We start from the raw sequence: 17,565 nt of genomic DNA, 5'->3' as shown, positions 1-17,565 counted from the left end.
CGATTAATCTCACCGTCCCGTCTCTCCAACCACTCCTTGATGACAGTGATGAGCCATTGTGTCCACCGATCGTTTAACGAGCGTTCCCAGCGCTCTTCCCATCTATTTAGATCCCTTTTTTGGCGTTCTTCGTCTGCGGTAAAGAAGAGATAGGCTCCGCGTTGCATATGTTCGTCATCTCATCTGTCGAGATGTCAATGAGCATCATCCCCGACCGCGGTGGTCAAAGGGTAGTAAAGGTCTCAGGGCGAAAAGTGGATTGGTACCCACGATGGACCATAAAACCTAGGAAACGCCTGCTGACCCAACACCAACAGCTCCACTACCAAATCCTATCTCCATCTCTTTCTACTCGTGACCGAAGGGACCTCTTTTTTACCGAAAAGATGCAGACGGAAAAGGATGAAGGCCAGTCGCCCGTGCCTAAAAACCGGACAAATTGTACCAAGTGGTCCTCCCGTAGAGGATTGGGTAGGGCTGACAACCCTACACAGAAAACAACTTATTATGAAGCCACAACAGGAGCCTTGGCCTGGACTGATAACACAACGACGAAACTAGCAACGACACGGAATAACGATTTGTGCATTTTCTCATGGAACGTGCACTCTCTGTACACAGATGGAGCTGGCAAGCAGCTTGCCGATATCCTGTCTCAATATAGGGTTGATGTAACAGCGTTACAGGAGATGCGTTGAACAGGGACCGATTTCCTGGAGAAGAGTCGCTATACCATATGTTATAGTGGCCATCCAGTAAACCATGTGCTCGGAGTAGGTTTCTTAGTCAGCCAAAAAATGAAGACTGCTGTTATCGGCTTTGAAAACATAAGCGAACGGCTATGAACTCTACACTTGCGAGGCAAATTTAGAAATATACGCCTCATTAACGTTCACGCACCTACAGAGGAGACTGCAGAGTCGGAGAAGGATACCTTCTACGAGGCAGTAGAACAAACCCTCGAAGCCTGTCCCAGATATGATATCAAAATCATACTTGGGGATTTTAACAGCCAAGTAAAGGAGGAGCCTACACTTACACCAAAAAATAAATGATAACGGACTGCGGATTATTCAATTCGCAGTGTCACACGAAATGGCTGTTGGAAGTACCTGGATTGCACGGAAAGCGGTCCACAAACAAACGTGGGTCTCTACAGACGGGACCGCTTACAATCAAATTAACCATGTGCTGATCGAAGGCCCCCACCTCCCAGCCTTGATGAATGTCAGAACACATAGGGGGCCAATATAGACTCGGATCACTAACTCGTTGGGATGGTGCTCCGAGCTCGAATAACAACATCGCCCAGGTGAAAGTTAACACTGAAGCTATCCACAACACAGCCCTCTGCAACACCTTTAAGTAGAAAATGGATGCCGCAATAACCACAGTCAACAGAGATTCTGGAGATGAAGCATCAACAAATGATCTTCACAATTACCTGAAGAATGTTATCATAAATACGACCACAAACATACTTGACCCCAGTCGCAAAAGGAGTTGGAACGGCTGGTTTGGCGATAAATGTAAGCCAGCAACGGAACGGAAGAAGGCTGCATACCATTCTCAAAGGACACGGGCACGCGCGGAGACTTATCACGAACTCCAGGGAGCGGAGAAGCGACCTCACAGACGGAAAAAGGAAGCCTGGGAGAACCAACAGGTCTGTGAACTCGAAAAGTACAGGGAGCAACCGCACTAGGCGCGCAAGTTTTACCAACAAGTCAGCAGGATCAAGCCTTACAAACCTCGATGTTCATCCTGCCGAGACAAAGAGGAAAATCTGATTTCAGACAGAATGGGCATATTGGAGCGATGGGTTGAGTACTTTCATGAACTACTGAACAATCACAACATCAACTAGTTGGAGGTCCCGCCAACTGAAGACGACGGGCAAATACTGCCACCACCAAGTATAGGAGAAACAGTCCGTGCAATTCATCGACTTAAAAATCATAGGTCCCCAAGGAACCGATGGAATTACAACAGAATTGGTTAAATATGGAGGCGACCAATTACACCAAGTGGTTCATCAACTTGTGCTTAAGGTGTGGGGCAGCGAATCAATGCCTGACGATTGGCAAAGAGGCATTATCTGTCCCATAGCACTGGGTTACATACCAAGGGCATGGAGACGGGCAAAAGTGGTCTTTATTCCGAAGGCGGGTAAAAAGGATCCTTTTCACCCTAAATCTTTCAGACCAATCTGCCTAACATCGTTCGTACTTAAAACGGTGGAGAAGGTCATAGGCAACTATATTAGAACTAACGTTCTAAAGCGTAATCCCTTACATCACTGTCAACACGCTTACCGGGCAGGAAGGTCAACTGAAACTGCTCTGTATCAGCTGACAGAGGTACTACGGGACGCCATTGAAACAAAAGAAATTGCACTGTGCGCGTTTTTGGATATCGAAGGAGCATTCGACAACACATCGCACACAGAGATACAGGATGCCCTGAGCCGCAAAGGAGTGGGAAACACCCTGGCACTCTGGATGGGCAAAATGCTAGAAAGCAGACAAATAGAGGTACAAACAGGTACAAATTCTATTATCATGAACACCACTCAAGGCTGTCCACAGGGCGGAGTACTATCGCCGCTGATGTGGAGTATGGTAGTGGATGAACTCCTGGACGTGTTAACTAATACTGGAATACAAGTCCAGGGCTACGCGGACGACATTGTTCTAATCTGTAGGGGCAAATATGAAGATACCCTATGTGATAGAATCCAAACTGGATTAAGGGTTACTAGTGCCTGGTGCAGGAAGGTGGGACTGCGGATCAACCCAACCAAAACCACCATAGTACCATTCACTAGGAGGCGTAAACTGGATCACCTGAAAGCCATAACATTACATGATATGGAGGTGAAACGAGAAACAGAGGTCAAATACTTGGGAATCACGCTAGACCAAAAATTACTCTGGAAGACACATGTCGGAAACACTTGTCGGAAAGCCACGAGGGCTCTGATGACTTGCAGATCCATAGCAGGAAAAAAATGGGGTTGTAGCCCGAAGATACTACTTTGGATATATACTGCAATAGTAAGACCAATGATTACCTATGGAGCGGTAATCTGGGCAGAAAGAACCCAACTCAGCACACAAGCCAGGGAATTACATAAGCTCCAAAGGCTGGCTTGCGTGTGTATCAGTGGGGCAATGAGGACATGCCCAACGGCATCCCTGGAGGTCCTTCTGGGATTAACCCCTCTCCATCTGCACATACAGATGCAGGCAAGGAGATCAATATTCAGGATGGCCGGTAGCATGAGTGAGGCGGGGAGCTGCCTAAATCGAAGGAAGATTGATATCCTTTCTAGGCGGTATCCCGAATTACTGATACCGAGGGACAACATGACAACGAGGTTTCACTTCGATAAGAAGTTTGAAACACGTTGGAGTAACAAGACAAACTGGGAAAGCGTCGCTGTGACATACGGCTTAAACCAGCAACTGATTACTTGGTACACTGACGGATCCCTCACAGCAGAGGGAGCGGGTGCCGGTGTCATTGGTCCAAGGAAAATGTACTTTGAGCCAATGGGTAGGTACACTAGCATATTCCAGGCGGAAATTTACGCCATAGACAAATGTGCCTCCTTTAATCTACAAAGGAACTACAGGGGGCAGAACATAGCTATTCTCACCGATAGCCAAGCAGCGATCAAGGCACTTAGGTCCAACCAGATGAACTCTAAACTGGTATGGGAATGCCTTGAGAGACTGAATACACTCGGCTCGTCCAACAAGGTCTGGATACTTTGGGTTCCAGGCCATGCTGGGCTGGAAGGCAATGAGGCAGCGGATGAACTAGCCAAGAAGGGAGCAGGGATGCCTTTATACGGGCCAGAACCCTTCTGTGGAATCGGAAACGGTTTCATGGCTATGAATCTAAGAAACGAAGAAAAACGGTTGAGGGAACTATATTGGGCGGGCCTACCAGGGATGGAGCAGTCCAGGGTGCTTATTGGGGGATACGAACCCATGCGCACAAAGGATTGCTTAAACCTCACCAAAAAGAACCTCCGAATCATAGTGGGAATTCTCACTGGTCATTGTCGGCTGAACTACCACCTAGGGAAGCTAGGGATATCTACGGACACTGCCTGCAGGTTCTGTGAGGAGGAGGACGAAACCTCTATGCACGTCCTGGGACAGTGTCCAGCACTTGTGCAAAGTAGGTCGATACATCTGGGAGAACACTTAATACCAGATGCAAAGCTGAAACTTCTGGAAGTGGGGAACATACTAAAGTTCCTAACGGTTACTGGCCTGCTTGAGATACTATGATCAACAGGTACACTATAACCAGTAAAAGGGGCACAATAGTTCTTCAAGGACGCGGTGCGACTTTCCCTTAACAAAATAATAATAATAATTATCTGTCCCATACATAAAAAGGGAGATATCACACAGTGCAGCCATTATAGAGGTATCACGTTGCTGAGTACTGATAAGATATTCTCCGCTATCTTGCTAGGCCGGATAGCCCCATGCGCCCAGAACATCATTGGGCCATACCAAAGAGGCTTCACTCCAGGCAAATCAGCAACAGATCAGATTTTCAGATCAGCGATGGACAAATTGTTGGAATATGGACATCAGTTTATCGACTTTAAAGCCGCCTACGATAGCATAGCCAGGGTAAAAATTTACACGGCCATGAGAGAATTCGGTATCCCGACGAAATTAATAAGACTGACTAAGTTGAATCCTCCGAAAGGGGTTTTCTCAAATACACACAGTATATCCGATTCGTATGGTCTCCCAGGTTTCCCCAGCGTATTCCAAGCGGAAGTGTGTGTTTATGGCTGGAGCGAGATTCGAGCCTCAAGCGTAACATAGTCATCCTGACGGACAGCTAAGTGGCCATCAAGGCCTTGTATTCAGCGACGACATCTTCCTGACTGGTGGGCAGTGTAGAGATGCACTAAACCGTCTGGGCGGTACGCTTAAGGTCACCCTCCTCTAGGTTCCCGCGCATAGGAATATAGAGGGGAATGATCGGGCTGATGGATATGCCAGGTGAGGCTCTGCTCTTGACAGCCTCCCGGTAAATACAGTCGGTGCTTCGCTAGCGGCTGTCAGCGGCGGAGTCCACTTGCACTACCTAACAGCGGCGGGCCTAAGATGACGAAGGCTTACGAGCTGTGCCAAGTCAAGGAGAATTTGGCCCGCTGATAACATAGCCAGATCACGAGAGCGTGCGCGTGCAAATGCATTCAAGATTACAGCGGTCTGCATGGGGCACTAGCTTCTAGGGGACCATGCCGCTAGGCTCGGCATACCCTACAATTCGCATTGCCGAAACTGCGGAGAAGGAAGGGACTTTCTCTGCGATTGCCCAGCTCTAGCTAGAGTCAGGCTACGGACACTGGGTCAACCATTCCTGGGGGACCTCAGAGAGATTTCTAGCTACAGAGTGGGAGAGCTGCTTTCCTTCGTGAATGCTACGGACTGGTTCTGAAGATTCACGCTGGCTAGACTCTGAAGATTCACGCCGGCTAGACTCTGCCTTCTTGCTCTGATAACAGCAGTCACTGTCTTAGGAGTTTGTGGTATCAAAACGGCGCACCACAGCGCTAATGGGGCTCCTCGGAGCGGCCACTGATACCTACCTACCTACCCATCCTCCGAAGAATTTTTGGCCCCCTACCTGAAGATGGATAATTCCGTAGTCTACATAACGACGGAATCTACGAGCAATACCACGACAGTCTGGTTGTGGATAAAATCCCGCTCAATAGGTTGCGGTGGGCGGGTCATTTAATATGTGTGGATGAGGATGATTTCACCCGAAAATTCTGTGGGGGCAAGTTCTATGGTAGAGGCTGACGCTGCCTGAGATGGAACGATGGCATAGGTCAGGACGCCAGGCAACTTTTAAGGGAATCGAATTGGTGGACCTCGGCGCAAAACCGGGATGTCTGGAGTTCCTTATTAAGGCAGGCCTAGACCGGATACCGGTTGTTGCGCCGTTGATGATGATTAAAGCCAAGGATGTGTAACCCTTTGCCTATGTCGTGCATAAATCCTGTTAAATTTCGCATTTAAAGTCATTAACTCCCTCGAACCGAACTACAATTAATTAGCCCTTAGCATTTATGCCAGTTACTTCTAATTACCTGATGAAAATTATTGATTTTCTGAAGAATTCAATCAGAAAAGCGGATTAATTAACTAACCTTTTCGAATATTTCCACTCGGCTATTCATCAAACAAACGTTAATTACATACTTTAGGGAATAATTGTACTGGAAAGCTTCCTAGGAATTGTATAATTGAATCATTTATAAGCTATAACGTACGTGTACTCGTACAAACAATACAAAGCAATGTATATTTTTCGGTTAGGGATAATTAACTTTAATTAACAACTTCTACCTTTATCATTTGCAGGAAATCGAACCACAACACGTACATGTGAAATATTAGACATAAACGACTGCAAGATAGCTAACAATATAACATATTGTTATTGTAATAGCGATTTATGTAACAACGAAAAGGTAGCTATCCTGACAAACAGAGCTTGGAAATCTATTGATCCAATGGAGGATTCCGACGACGAGGATTTCGCTGAATCATCCGGAATGGATGAAAACAGATATCATAAACAGAAAAATGGGATTAAACCGACAATTGCCAATGGACAAGACAATATAGGAGCAGGACGAGTGTCAGCACCTTCCATATTGCTACATTTTGTATTTTGTATTTATTTTAGCGGATTTATTCACTACATTCCAGATATGTTGAGAGTTCAGTATGAAATATAGATATAGAGCGTTTTCGTGATTTATTTTCTGATGTGTAGTTTTAATAAATGGATAAATTCATTTTCCATTCAGGCCTCGATATTTTTTAAAGTGTACTTATAAAAGAATCTGATGATAGGCTATTTGGCATCTTTAACATAATATCGAACTTACATTTTTTAATAAATTTAATTATCTGTGTAAAGCTCAACTAGACATTAATATTTGTTTTTACGATACATCTCTTTTAATATGTTAAGGCTCCCCCCTCGGACATCACCTTGTCGTGGTGGGGGAACCTGTAGTAGTTTACTACTACACTAAGGGTGTCCAAAATATGAATATGGAAACGATGGATATAAACTCTCCAAGTGGTAAGAAGTCACAGACTTCGAATCCACCCGCGACCATGAGCAATCAGGAGATTTTGGAGGCCTCACCACATTCATACTCGCCTATAGATCAATCTGTAGAAGGCATGCTTTCCGACTCAGTGGAAAGTTTGCATTTAGTGCCTACGGCGAAGTTAGCCAGAAAGCCAGAAATCTACTCGCAAGCGGAAGAGGAAGGCCCGGCAGAAGGGAACTTCGGCCACTAAGGGGGGACTACAGGCTGAATCCTGCCTGTCAGAACCTTCTCCGTCATCCTTACCGGGAAGAGCGGAAGAACGGGAAGGTGGTGACGTGGACGCTACTGGTTTAACGCCAGTATGTGGAAATAGATCCAAGCGGTCCGGGCACCGTGAACCTGGAAAGGCCCTAAGCCGACGACAGAAGAGAGCACTGCGAAGGAAGATGAAGCACCTTGGGAATGAGGACATGGACGTGGCTGTACGACTAGGCGCGGTAACGCCCAGAGAAATCGGACACAAGGAAAGGAAGCAGAATCTCCGGCGGAAGGCGGGAAGGAAGAGGACATATGCGTAAGCTGTAGCCTCTGTTCTAACTGCTGCCGTGGGAGTTTCCTCCAAGGATGGCAAAATGTCAGAGGGACAATTTACCATCCTCCGGGAATGCCTGTGGAAAAAAATGCTGGAGCCTGGAACGAAGCCACGATTTAACAATCAAGGCTTGGGGTTCTCCATTTGAAGTGCACTGACGAGGCTGCCTTAAAGTGGCTCCAGCAGGTTATCCCAACTTTGATTGATAGACCATTAGCTTAATCCCAACTACAATTTTATTTTATTATGTATATATATATTTCGGGAGCAACTTACTCCCTTCATCAGTACAAAGCTAATTAGATTAGCTGATTCAGTCATATCATTGAAATTCAGTCATATCAGGAAACTGTAGGGCATCATCTCCATTTTGAGAGCGAAGAACAATGATGGTCTTCGACTCACACAACATAGAGCAAATTGCAACATCTTCGGTGCGCTCTCCCACAATGGAGACGTGCGCGGAGGATAGTGCATATAGGGGCGGAACCCCCGTATGGGGGCTCGCACTTGGGAAGAGACTACAGAGTGAATCCTACCTGCTAGTAACTTCTCCTACACCTTCCAAGGAATGGGCGGAAGGAAGGGAAGCCAGAGACGTGAACGGAACTGACTTGATGCCAGTTCGAGTGATCGAATCTATGCAACCCCGACACCGCAAACCAATTAAGGTGCTAAGTGAAAAACAGACGAAGGCTCTGCGGGATGAGATGAGATCTTTCGTGGATGAAAACATAGGAATTGCGGTACTTCCAAGTACAGCTTTTCTCAGAGAAATCAATCACGAGGGGATCGAGTCTCTGGCGGTACGGTGTGGGGGAAACCCCGTCATACACGGAATGCCGCATACGCTTCTAACTGTTTTCCATAAAACAATAGACTAAGTTTATGTCGAAAAACATAAGGATTGGTCAAATTAACCTGCAGCATGCCAAAACTCCCTCCTACCTGTTGGCAGCGAGAATGACAAAGCTACAGGATTTTCCCTATATCTTTCTGGTGCAAGAACCGTGGGTTCGATTTAACTAACAGAATCTGTGGCATTGGATCAGTAAAGGGGGCTATGATCTTCTACGACGAAAGATCCATAAGACCGAGAGCTTGCGTCCTGATGTCAAAACGGTTAGAGGCAACCATGCTGAGACAGTTCTGTTCCTAGGACTTAGTTACGGTCGTCGTACAATATCAGATAAATGGCGAGAGGGAAAACATCATAGTTGCCTCCGCTTATTTACCCTATGATTCTTTGTATCCTCCACCGACGCAAGAGCTTAGGGATCAGGTGGCGAATGCAGAATCAAGTGGTCTCGAACTCTTAATAGGTTGCGATGCGAATGCTCAACATATTTGTTGGGGCAGTAGCAAATGCAATCCAAGAGGGGAGAAGCTATTTGATTTCATCACTTCAGTTGGTCTTATGACTGCAAACGTAGGGTGCGCCCCTACGTTCGTGGGACCGAGAAGAAGCGAAGTAATTGACCTAACAATCTGTATCCCAAAATTGTTAGAGCTGATTACACACTGGCGAGTGCTAGACGAGGTCTCACTGTCAGATCACCGATATCTAGAATTCAATCTGACAATTGCGGGTGAACAGTCTGCAGTACACCGAAGACGAATCAACCAACAACATCAAACCGCACTGGTCAAACACAAGCACGAACAAGAATAAGGATAGGGGAATACAACTTTGAGACCGTTGACAATTTCTCCTATCTAGGGTCGAAAATCACAACCGATAACAACTACGATGAGGAAATCCGCGCACGGTTGTTGTCAGCCAACAGAGCCTACTTCAGCTTACAAAGACTGTTCCGCTCGAAACGTCTCACCATAGGGTCAAAGCTCTTACTGTACAAGACTATGATCTTGCCAGTCCTCATGTATTCCTCGGAAACTTGGGTTCTTAGCAAGAAAAATTGCGAACTCTTGGCCGCGTTCGAGAGAAGAATCCTCCGAAGAATTTTTGGCCCCCTACATGAGGATGGACGATTCCGTAGCCTACACAATGACGAAATCTATGAGCGATACCATGACCGTACGGTTGTGGATAAAATCCGGCTCAATAGGTTACGGTGGGCGGGTCACTTAATCCGTATGGATGAAGATGATCCCACCCGGAAAGTCTATAAGGGCAATATCTATGGTAGGAAAAGAAGACGAGGCAGACCCTGCCTAAGATGGAGCGATGGCGTGGGCCAGGACGCCAGACAGCTTTTAGGGATATCGAACTGGTGGACCTCGGCGCAAAACCGGGATGTCTGGAGTTCCTTATTAAGGCAGGCCTAGACCGGATACCGGTTGTTGCGCCGTTGATGATGATGATGAGTCTGCAGTACAAAGATGGAACCCTAGGAAAACGGATTGGGCAAAGTTCAAGGAACTTCTTGGCAATAAAGTACAGTTCCCTAGGCGACTAAGGACTCCTTTGGTGCTGGAAGATGAATTGAAAACTCTGAACTGCACACTTTTCGAGTGTTATGAAGAGGCTTGTCCTATTTTCCGAGGCCAAAGCGGTAAAACGGTTCCTTGGTGGAACCGAGAACTGCAAAACTCAGGAAATCAACCAGGCGACTTCTAAACCGTGCTTGCAAAAGTAACAAGAACGAAGACTGGTTAAATTTCAGGAACTCACAACGTGAATATAAGAGGCTCGTTAGGTGTTCGAAACGAGACTCCTTTAGAGCGTCCTGTGAGGAACTGGAAGGCGAAAGAGAGACTTCAAGGCTGTACAGAGTCCTCAAAAGGGATGAGTCAGCCAAGTTGGATTCTCTTAGAAAACCCGACGATACTTTCACGAGCTCTAGACTGGATTCAGTACAGACCCTCCTGGAAGTACACCACCCGGGAGAACGGGTGAGAGAAGTGGTAGGGGGAGAGTTGACGGTTCTTGCAACCCCTTCAACACGCAAGTGTTGCAAGGGGAACTGGAACACTGCGAAAGCGGTTGTTACTCATGAAAAGGTGAGAGCTGCCATACTGTACTTTGAACATTTCAAAGCACCTGGCATGGATGGCATCTATCCGGCAATGCTAAAGGAGGGTATGGAGCATTTAGAGCGACCTCTAAGAAATATTTTTCGAGGATGTCTTGCTCTGGGCTACGTGCCTTCTTCTTGACAACAGGTTAAGGTAGTTTTCAAACCGAAACCTGGGAAAGATGACTATTCTAATCCAAAGAACTTCAAAGAGATCAGCTTGACTTCATTCTTGCTGAAAGGTTTGGAGAGACTGGTGGAGCGTCACATTCGTGGAAACGCACTTAGGACACACCCACTTAGTGAAAACCAACATGCTTACCAACGTGGAAAGTCCTGTGAGTCTGCTCTTCATTTTTTGGTCACAAAGATAGAGGATGCAACTTTGAATGGTGAATACGCGATGGGGGTGTTCGTGGACATTGAAGGGGCTTTTGACTGTGCGCCTTTTCAAAAACTTTGTGATACCGCCAGAGCGCATGGTGTTGATGATGCTTTAATTAAGTGGATCCATGCTATGCTAACGCAAAGATTGCTGTGCGCTGAGGTAGGGGTCGATCGCTACCTGACTACAGAAGCAACGAAGGGCTGCCCCCAAGGAGGTGTGCTTTCGCCGCTTCTGTGGAGTATGCTGATCGACTCACTGCTATGCGAACTGCAAAATTTCCCAATACACGCTCAAGCTTATGCTGATGACGTGGCTGTACTTGCTGTTGATCGGGATCTTGGAACGGTGTGTAGGAATATACAGCGTGCCGTTGATTTGATAGGCAGCTGGTGCCTTAGACATGGTTTGTCAGTTAATCCAAATAAAACCACAATGATTTTATTCACAAAAAGGAGAAAACTGGATGGTCTTTGTCTCCCTGAGATGAAGGGTACTACCCTTCAACTCTCCGAAGAAGTGAAATATCTGGGAGTCACTCTAGATAAAAAACTTCTTTGGAAAAAACATGTAGAGGTAAATATGAAACGAGCTCTCACAGTTTATGGGCTGTGCAGACGGACCTTTGCTTCGACATGGGGACTCAGGCCTCATGTGGTAATGTGGATATACGTTGCCATCATTAGGCCGATGTTCGTATATGCATCCGTAGTATGGTGGGTTAAGGTTAGACAAAAAGGTTTTCACCGTAAACTAGCCGCACTGCAAAGAACTGTTTGTCTGGGTATCACTGGTGCCATGAGCACGACATCCGGCGCAGCTCTGAATGCACTACTCAATTTGCAGCCCCTGGATATATTTATTCAAAGCACTGCAATGAGAGCAGCTCATAGGCTAATTCGATTAGATCGATGGGAAAACAACGGATGTGGGGGGCACAGAGCATTGGAAGAGTCACTGGGAGGACTGAATCCAGTTCTTAAAATGCCTTTCGATTCTCGTGTCCCCATACATCTGTTTGGTAGAAGATATGAAGTTACCCTGAAGCGTAGAGAGGACTGGGAAGACCCAGAGGAATGCGTGGCGGGATATACGGAAGTCTTCTACACCGATGGCTCAAAAACAGAACAGGGTTCTGGAGCCGGAGTCTACCTCTAGAATAAAAACGAGAAGTGGGCTTTTCCTTTGGGACAATATGCAACGGTTTTTCAAGCCGAAGTTTATACGATCCTAAGGGTGGCAAACTGGGTGATTGACGAGCGGTTGAAGGGCAGGCGCATCGCAATCTACAGTGACAGTCAAGCTGCACTGAGGGCATTGAGCAGTCCTTTGATCACCTCGAAAATCGTTCAGGAATGCAGGAACCGTTTGAACTCTATGTCTAGATTCAATACGATGGAACTACTCTGGGTACCTGGTCACTGTGGCATAGAGGGAAATGAAATCTCGGACGCTTTAGCGAAAAAGGGGTCAATCTCCCCTATGCCGGGACCGGAACCAGCAATTGGATCATTATCAGTAGCATTGGCTAAATCTGCTTTCAAAACTTGGGAACAAGTTTACCATAATGACAGGTGGCAGAACCTAAATGCTGCTCGACACACCAAACTTTTCCTGCCAGAACCGAACATGCGTACCGCAAAGTTTATCCTGTCGAAAAGCAGGAGGACTTGCAGGTGTATTGTGGGCATTCTGACAGGCCATAATTCACTAGCTGGGCATATGTTCAGAATAGGAATTACCGAAGATGATACGTGTCCCTCCTGTAATGAGGAAGCGGAATCCACGGAGCATTTCCTATGTGAATGCCCCGCCTATGGACGCATCAGGCATCAGATCTTTGGTGCCGATGTTCTCCAATTGCGACGGGCAGCATCACATCCACTAACGGAAATCCTGCGATACGTTAACGAATCCGGAATATTCCGTTAGACGGGGGAGATGAGTACAATGGGCCAACATGGCCTGAGTGCTCAGAAGTTGTAGCTTCTCCCCCACCATACACATACACAATATGTTAAGGGACAGTGGAGAACTCCAAGCATTTGGCTTGGGTGCCTATCATGAAATAAATCGAAAAACCGGAAGCTAAACGCTTCAGGTATGAAATGAGAACAGGTCCTTGAAGTAACTGACCCTTTTCGGAGCCCCACACTCCACCCCTTTGCAAAAAATGTCAAAACAAATATCTATTTCGGAAAGTACTAACCGAGATCTTTTATTTGATACCACACACGACTATAAGCAGTGAAAAAAAAGTCCACCTCTCTTTTACATATATGCGGACCCTCTTTAAACTCAACGTGGAGTTATGTTACTCACTAAATGCAATGGGATTCACAAGTCCCAGCTTTCTACCATATTTCGTATCAATAGGGGTAACCTTTTCAGGGATAATACAGGGTAGGCCATTTAATGTGGGCCCATCTGGCAACCCTGTAATTTGTGGCAGGAATGTCAGATTGACTAATGAAATATCGCGTTTGAAGCGTCAGTCCAAGACAATTTATAGCATGGAGCAGTACAGTCCAAAAGAACGCGCTGAAATAATCCAGCTTTACATTCAAAATAAGGTCTCACTTGTCTTAACCGAACGTACATTTCGTAAAAAAAATTAAAGTGAAAAGTTCCCCATCTAAAAGCACTTTGCAACGTTTATACGCAAAATTTACTAACCACAGTAGTCTCAGCAATACCAGTCACGCATCCAGACAACGTACAAGACGTTCCGATAAAAAAAATTGAAGCCGTACGAGCCAGGAGACCCCGAGAACATCGAGTTATCGCCGTTCCCAGGAGTTAGGCATTGCAAGAACCACACTCAAAAGCATAATTCGTATCGATTTAAAAATGTTGCCGTACAAAATTCAATTGGCACAAAAATTAAACCCGCTTCTGGTCAATCGCCTGCTTCAAACGGTCGAGTTGCTCACAGTAGAGGACCGAAGTGACGGTCTGGCCATAGGTGAGCAGCTCATAGTGGATGATTTCCTTCTAATCCTACCAAACACACAGCGAAACCTTCCTGGCCGTCAATCCGGGCTTGGTGATGGTTTAGGCCGGCCCGCCGCGCTTCGACCACGATCTTTTTCACTTGAGGTTGTTGTACGTGAACCAGTGTTCATAAGCAGTCACCATCCGCTTCAAGAATGGGTCGAATTCGTTCCGTTTCAGCATCGCAGGCGTTAATTCGGTCCAAGAGATTTTTTTTGTGTCAACTTGTGTGGCACCCAAACATCCAGCTTTTTTGAAATCCAATCTTCCGCAAATGGTTCCAAACGGTTTTATGGTCTATACCCAGTTCCTGGCCAATCGAGTGAATGCTCACATGCCGGTCTACTTGGATGATTTCGAGGATTTTATCGGTTTCTATGACGATTGGCCTATCAGTACGGGATGTATCTTCGACATCCACTACACCAGAACAAAATCGATCGAACCAACGCTGTGCGAATCGTTACAGTATCGGACCCATAAACTTCACAAATTTTTTTGGCCGCCTTCGTTGCATTTTTACCTCTCAGGTAGTAAAAATGTAAAATATGACGAATTTCTTGCTTGGTGGACTCCATCTTTGACGCGCTATAACTTGAGACTGAAACGTACGATCATAAAACTGTCAAAGAGACACATGTAGCCCAGATTGTCGTCTTCAAATCGCCGTATAGTATAACCCGATGCGATAAGTACAACACAAGATATGTTTGTGTCACCATCTATTGAGAAAATACATTACTTTTTCCCCAACCTAATATTACTATTGATAAGGGACCGAGAACAATAAATCCTCACCCGAAGAAACCGGAAACAGGGTTGTCATCAAGAGCACTTGATGAAGATACATTTCTGGAGGTATTGCAGTGGAACACCGAGTTTATTGGAACGGCCATAGCAGCATCGCAGCTATCTCAACAGATATACCGAGCATGTGACGTTTCCATGCCAAGACGTGTACACTCTCGGAACCGCAACCCTAACTACTAGTGGAACGCTGAAATAGCGAAGTATTGTACGGAATACCTGAAGGCCAGAAGGTGAAGTCAACGCCGAAGAAACACGCCAGAATATGAACAAAGACACCTCAAATATAAACAGGAACGCAACAAGTTGCAGTGGACTATCACGAAAAGTGAAAATTATTACTTCAAGCGACTCTGTGATGAGGCAGATGCCGATCCATGGGGAGGAGCGTACAAGTCTGTTATGTCTGCAATAAAAGGCAAAAGGTCCCTCCTATTATGTATCCTATATTATGGTGGGAGACTGACAACACTGCCTCCCCATCATCCGGAAATAATCTTCCCAATGATACCAATGAGCGCCAAAGACATCCTTCCAGTAACCACAGCGCTTTACGGCTCCCAGTGGTTAAGCAAGCCGTTGTCGTCGGATTCGCAAATGACGTTGCAGGGGTCATAACATCCAATAACCCCGACAAAGTACAGATATATGCAAACGAAGCTATACGGACGATCAAGTTTTGACTTAATGACCACGGACTGGAGCTAACCAAAAACAAGACGCAGTTGATGCTCTTTACGAAGCGGCGGAAACAGAAAACTGTTGAAATTTGTATCGGAACGGATGTTGTTGGCTCTCAGACATCGCTGAAATACCTGCGACTAACATTCGACTCCAATAATAATAATAATCGTTGGCGCAACAATCCATATTGGATCAGTCTTGAAGTGTATTACAGCACTTCATTCAAGACCGTAACCGTACACCACAGGATTATAGCACCATATAGGAAGCAATGTGGTCAGCATTGTGCTCGCTCGAGATTATTACCCTGATTTGACTCAAGTACTCATTCACAGCTGAGTCGACTGGTATCCGACATTCAGTCGCGTTAACAAATCCCTCTACGACCAGCGAGATTTTAACCGCGACGTTCCGCTACGACAGCCCAGCGTTCTAGCCACTTCAGACATCCGGACACTTTCGCCTCCAAACAGAGCTTTAAACCTCAACACTGGCAAGGATGCTTTCGAATATAGGCGACCTTAAACACAGTCGACGATTACTTTTATCACGAGTCGTCGGTCCTTTTATACGCGGCACCAGTATTGACGTCGGTAACACGCAGACAGCTTCAAGCTATATATCGGCTAAGCGAGCTCTGAACATGTTGCGCCTACTGAACAACATCGTATGCGTGATTGCGGGGATGATCCCAGTGGATATTCTAACCGGCAGTGAGGCAAGTCGTTTGTACGAGAATCAGGAAGCAAGCCTAAACAAGCAAAGTGAGCGTATGAGTTTATTAGCTGCATGGCAAACAGCATGGGACCAAGCGGACAATGGCCGGTGGACACACAGGCTTATCCCAGACATAAGTATGTGGACTACATGGAACAACGGTGAGGCTCAGTGCTTAACCGGACATGGAGGGTACAGGGAGTACCTCTATAGGCTCGGTCTAGATGAATCGCCCGATTGTCCTACGTGTGAAGATGCAGCCGAAGATGCAGAGCACCTTTTTCTTCATCTGCTCAAGATTTAAAAGCTCAAGGCGAAATCTTGAAACAGAACTCAATACCCGTTTAATGGTGGAAAATCTGGTAAGGTACATGGTGCAATCAAATACAGCATGAGACGCGGTAGTTGCAACGGTGAACCGGAACCACCAGTAGCTAAAAGCAGTAGAAGCCCAGCGGAGGCATAGAAGGGAAGCTACTGCAATTCTTTTTTTTCTTCAGCCTTTGTCCCGTTCACAAGCGGGATAGACTCGTCGTGATCGCTTTCGCCATTTGGCTCTATCAAATGCCTGATCTGAATGCAATTGCGAGGCTTTTAAATCCCCATCCAGGGTATCAAGCCACCGTTGTTTAGGCCGGCCTTTTGGTCGTTTACCATCGACTTCGATGTTCACACCAATCTTCGCTAGTGAATTCTCGTTAGCACGAATTACGTGACCATATCATCGAACACGCCTCTCTCGCATTTTTCCCACGATCGGTGCAACCCCATATCGATCGCGGATATCATCATTTCACATGTGATCAAAACGTGTCACGCCACTAATCCAACGCAACATCTTCGTCTTCATTGCCGCAGGACGCCGTTCATTGTCTTTTGTAGTCGACCAACACTCAGAACCATAGAGAGCGACAGGACGGGCGACATTACCGTAAATCTTAGATTCGAAATGCTCGTTGATACGTACGTATTAAAATCGCTCAGTTCTGGGCAGGTCATTGCCGTTGACAGTGATTGTGCCTGTTTCATGGGGATCGGTCGTCAAAATCCAGTTTTGTTCAGACTCAATCTGAGACCTTGTTGCATGAGGCGATCATTCCATTTTTGGACAAGTTGCTCGAGGTTATTTTTGCTATTAGACGCTAGGGAAACATTATCTGCATAAAGCAATGTATAGGGCGCTGGACGTTGGCTGTCCCGTGTGGCGGTGCCCATAAAAAGAACAAAGAGCAGTGGTGAACACCAACAGAGACACGAAGCGGTTTTGTTATACCCGCCACACTTTGAA

The 17,565-nt window shown here is 46.2% G+C and overlaps 2 protein-coding genes across 2 annotated transcripts in view; one reads left to right on the top strand and one right to left on the bottom strand.

Annotated features, from left to right (window-relative positions):
- LOC119660254 overlaps positions 1 to 6,895 on the top strand; it is a 72,587-nt gene extending 65,692 nt beyond the window's left edge. The window contains exon 3 of the mRNA XM_038068709.1: positions 6,414 to 6,895. Within this exon, the coding sequence (XP_037924637.1) occupies positions 6,414 to 6,793 (380 nt within the window). The 3' untranslated portion in view covers positions 6,794 to 6,895. The remainder of the gene's footprint in view (positions 1 to 6,413) is intronic.
- Positions 1 to 17,565, bottom strand: part of LOC119660253 (coiled-coil domain-containing protein 174) — a 121,941-nt gene that overhangs the window by 77,511 nt on the left and 26,865 nt on the right. The gene's annotated exons all lie outside the window — the stretch shown is intronic.

This window comes from Hermetia illucens, chromosome 6 (assembly GCF_905115235.1).
Source record: "Hermetia illucens chromosome 6, iHerIll2.2.curated.20191125, whole genome shotgun sequence".
Lineage (NCBI taxonomy): Eukaryota > Metazoa > Arthropoda > Insecta > Diptera > Stratiomyidae > Hermetia > Hermetia illucens.
Note: the sequence above shows the minus strand (reverse complement) of the source record. Positions and strands in the feature narration are given on the sequence as shown.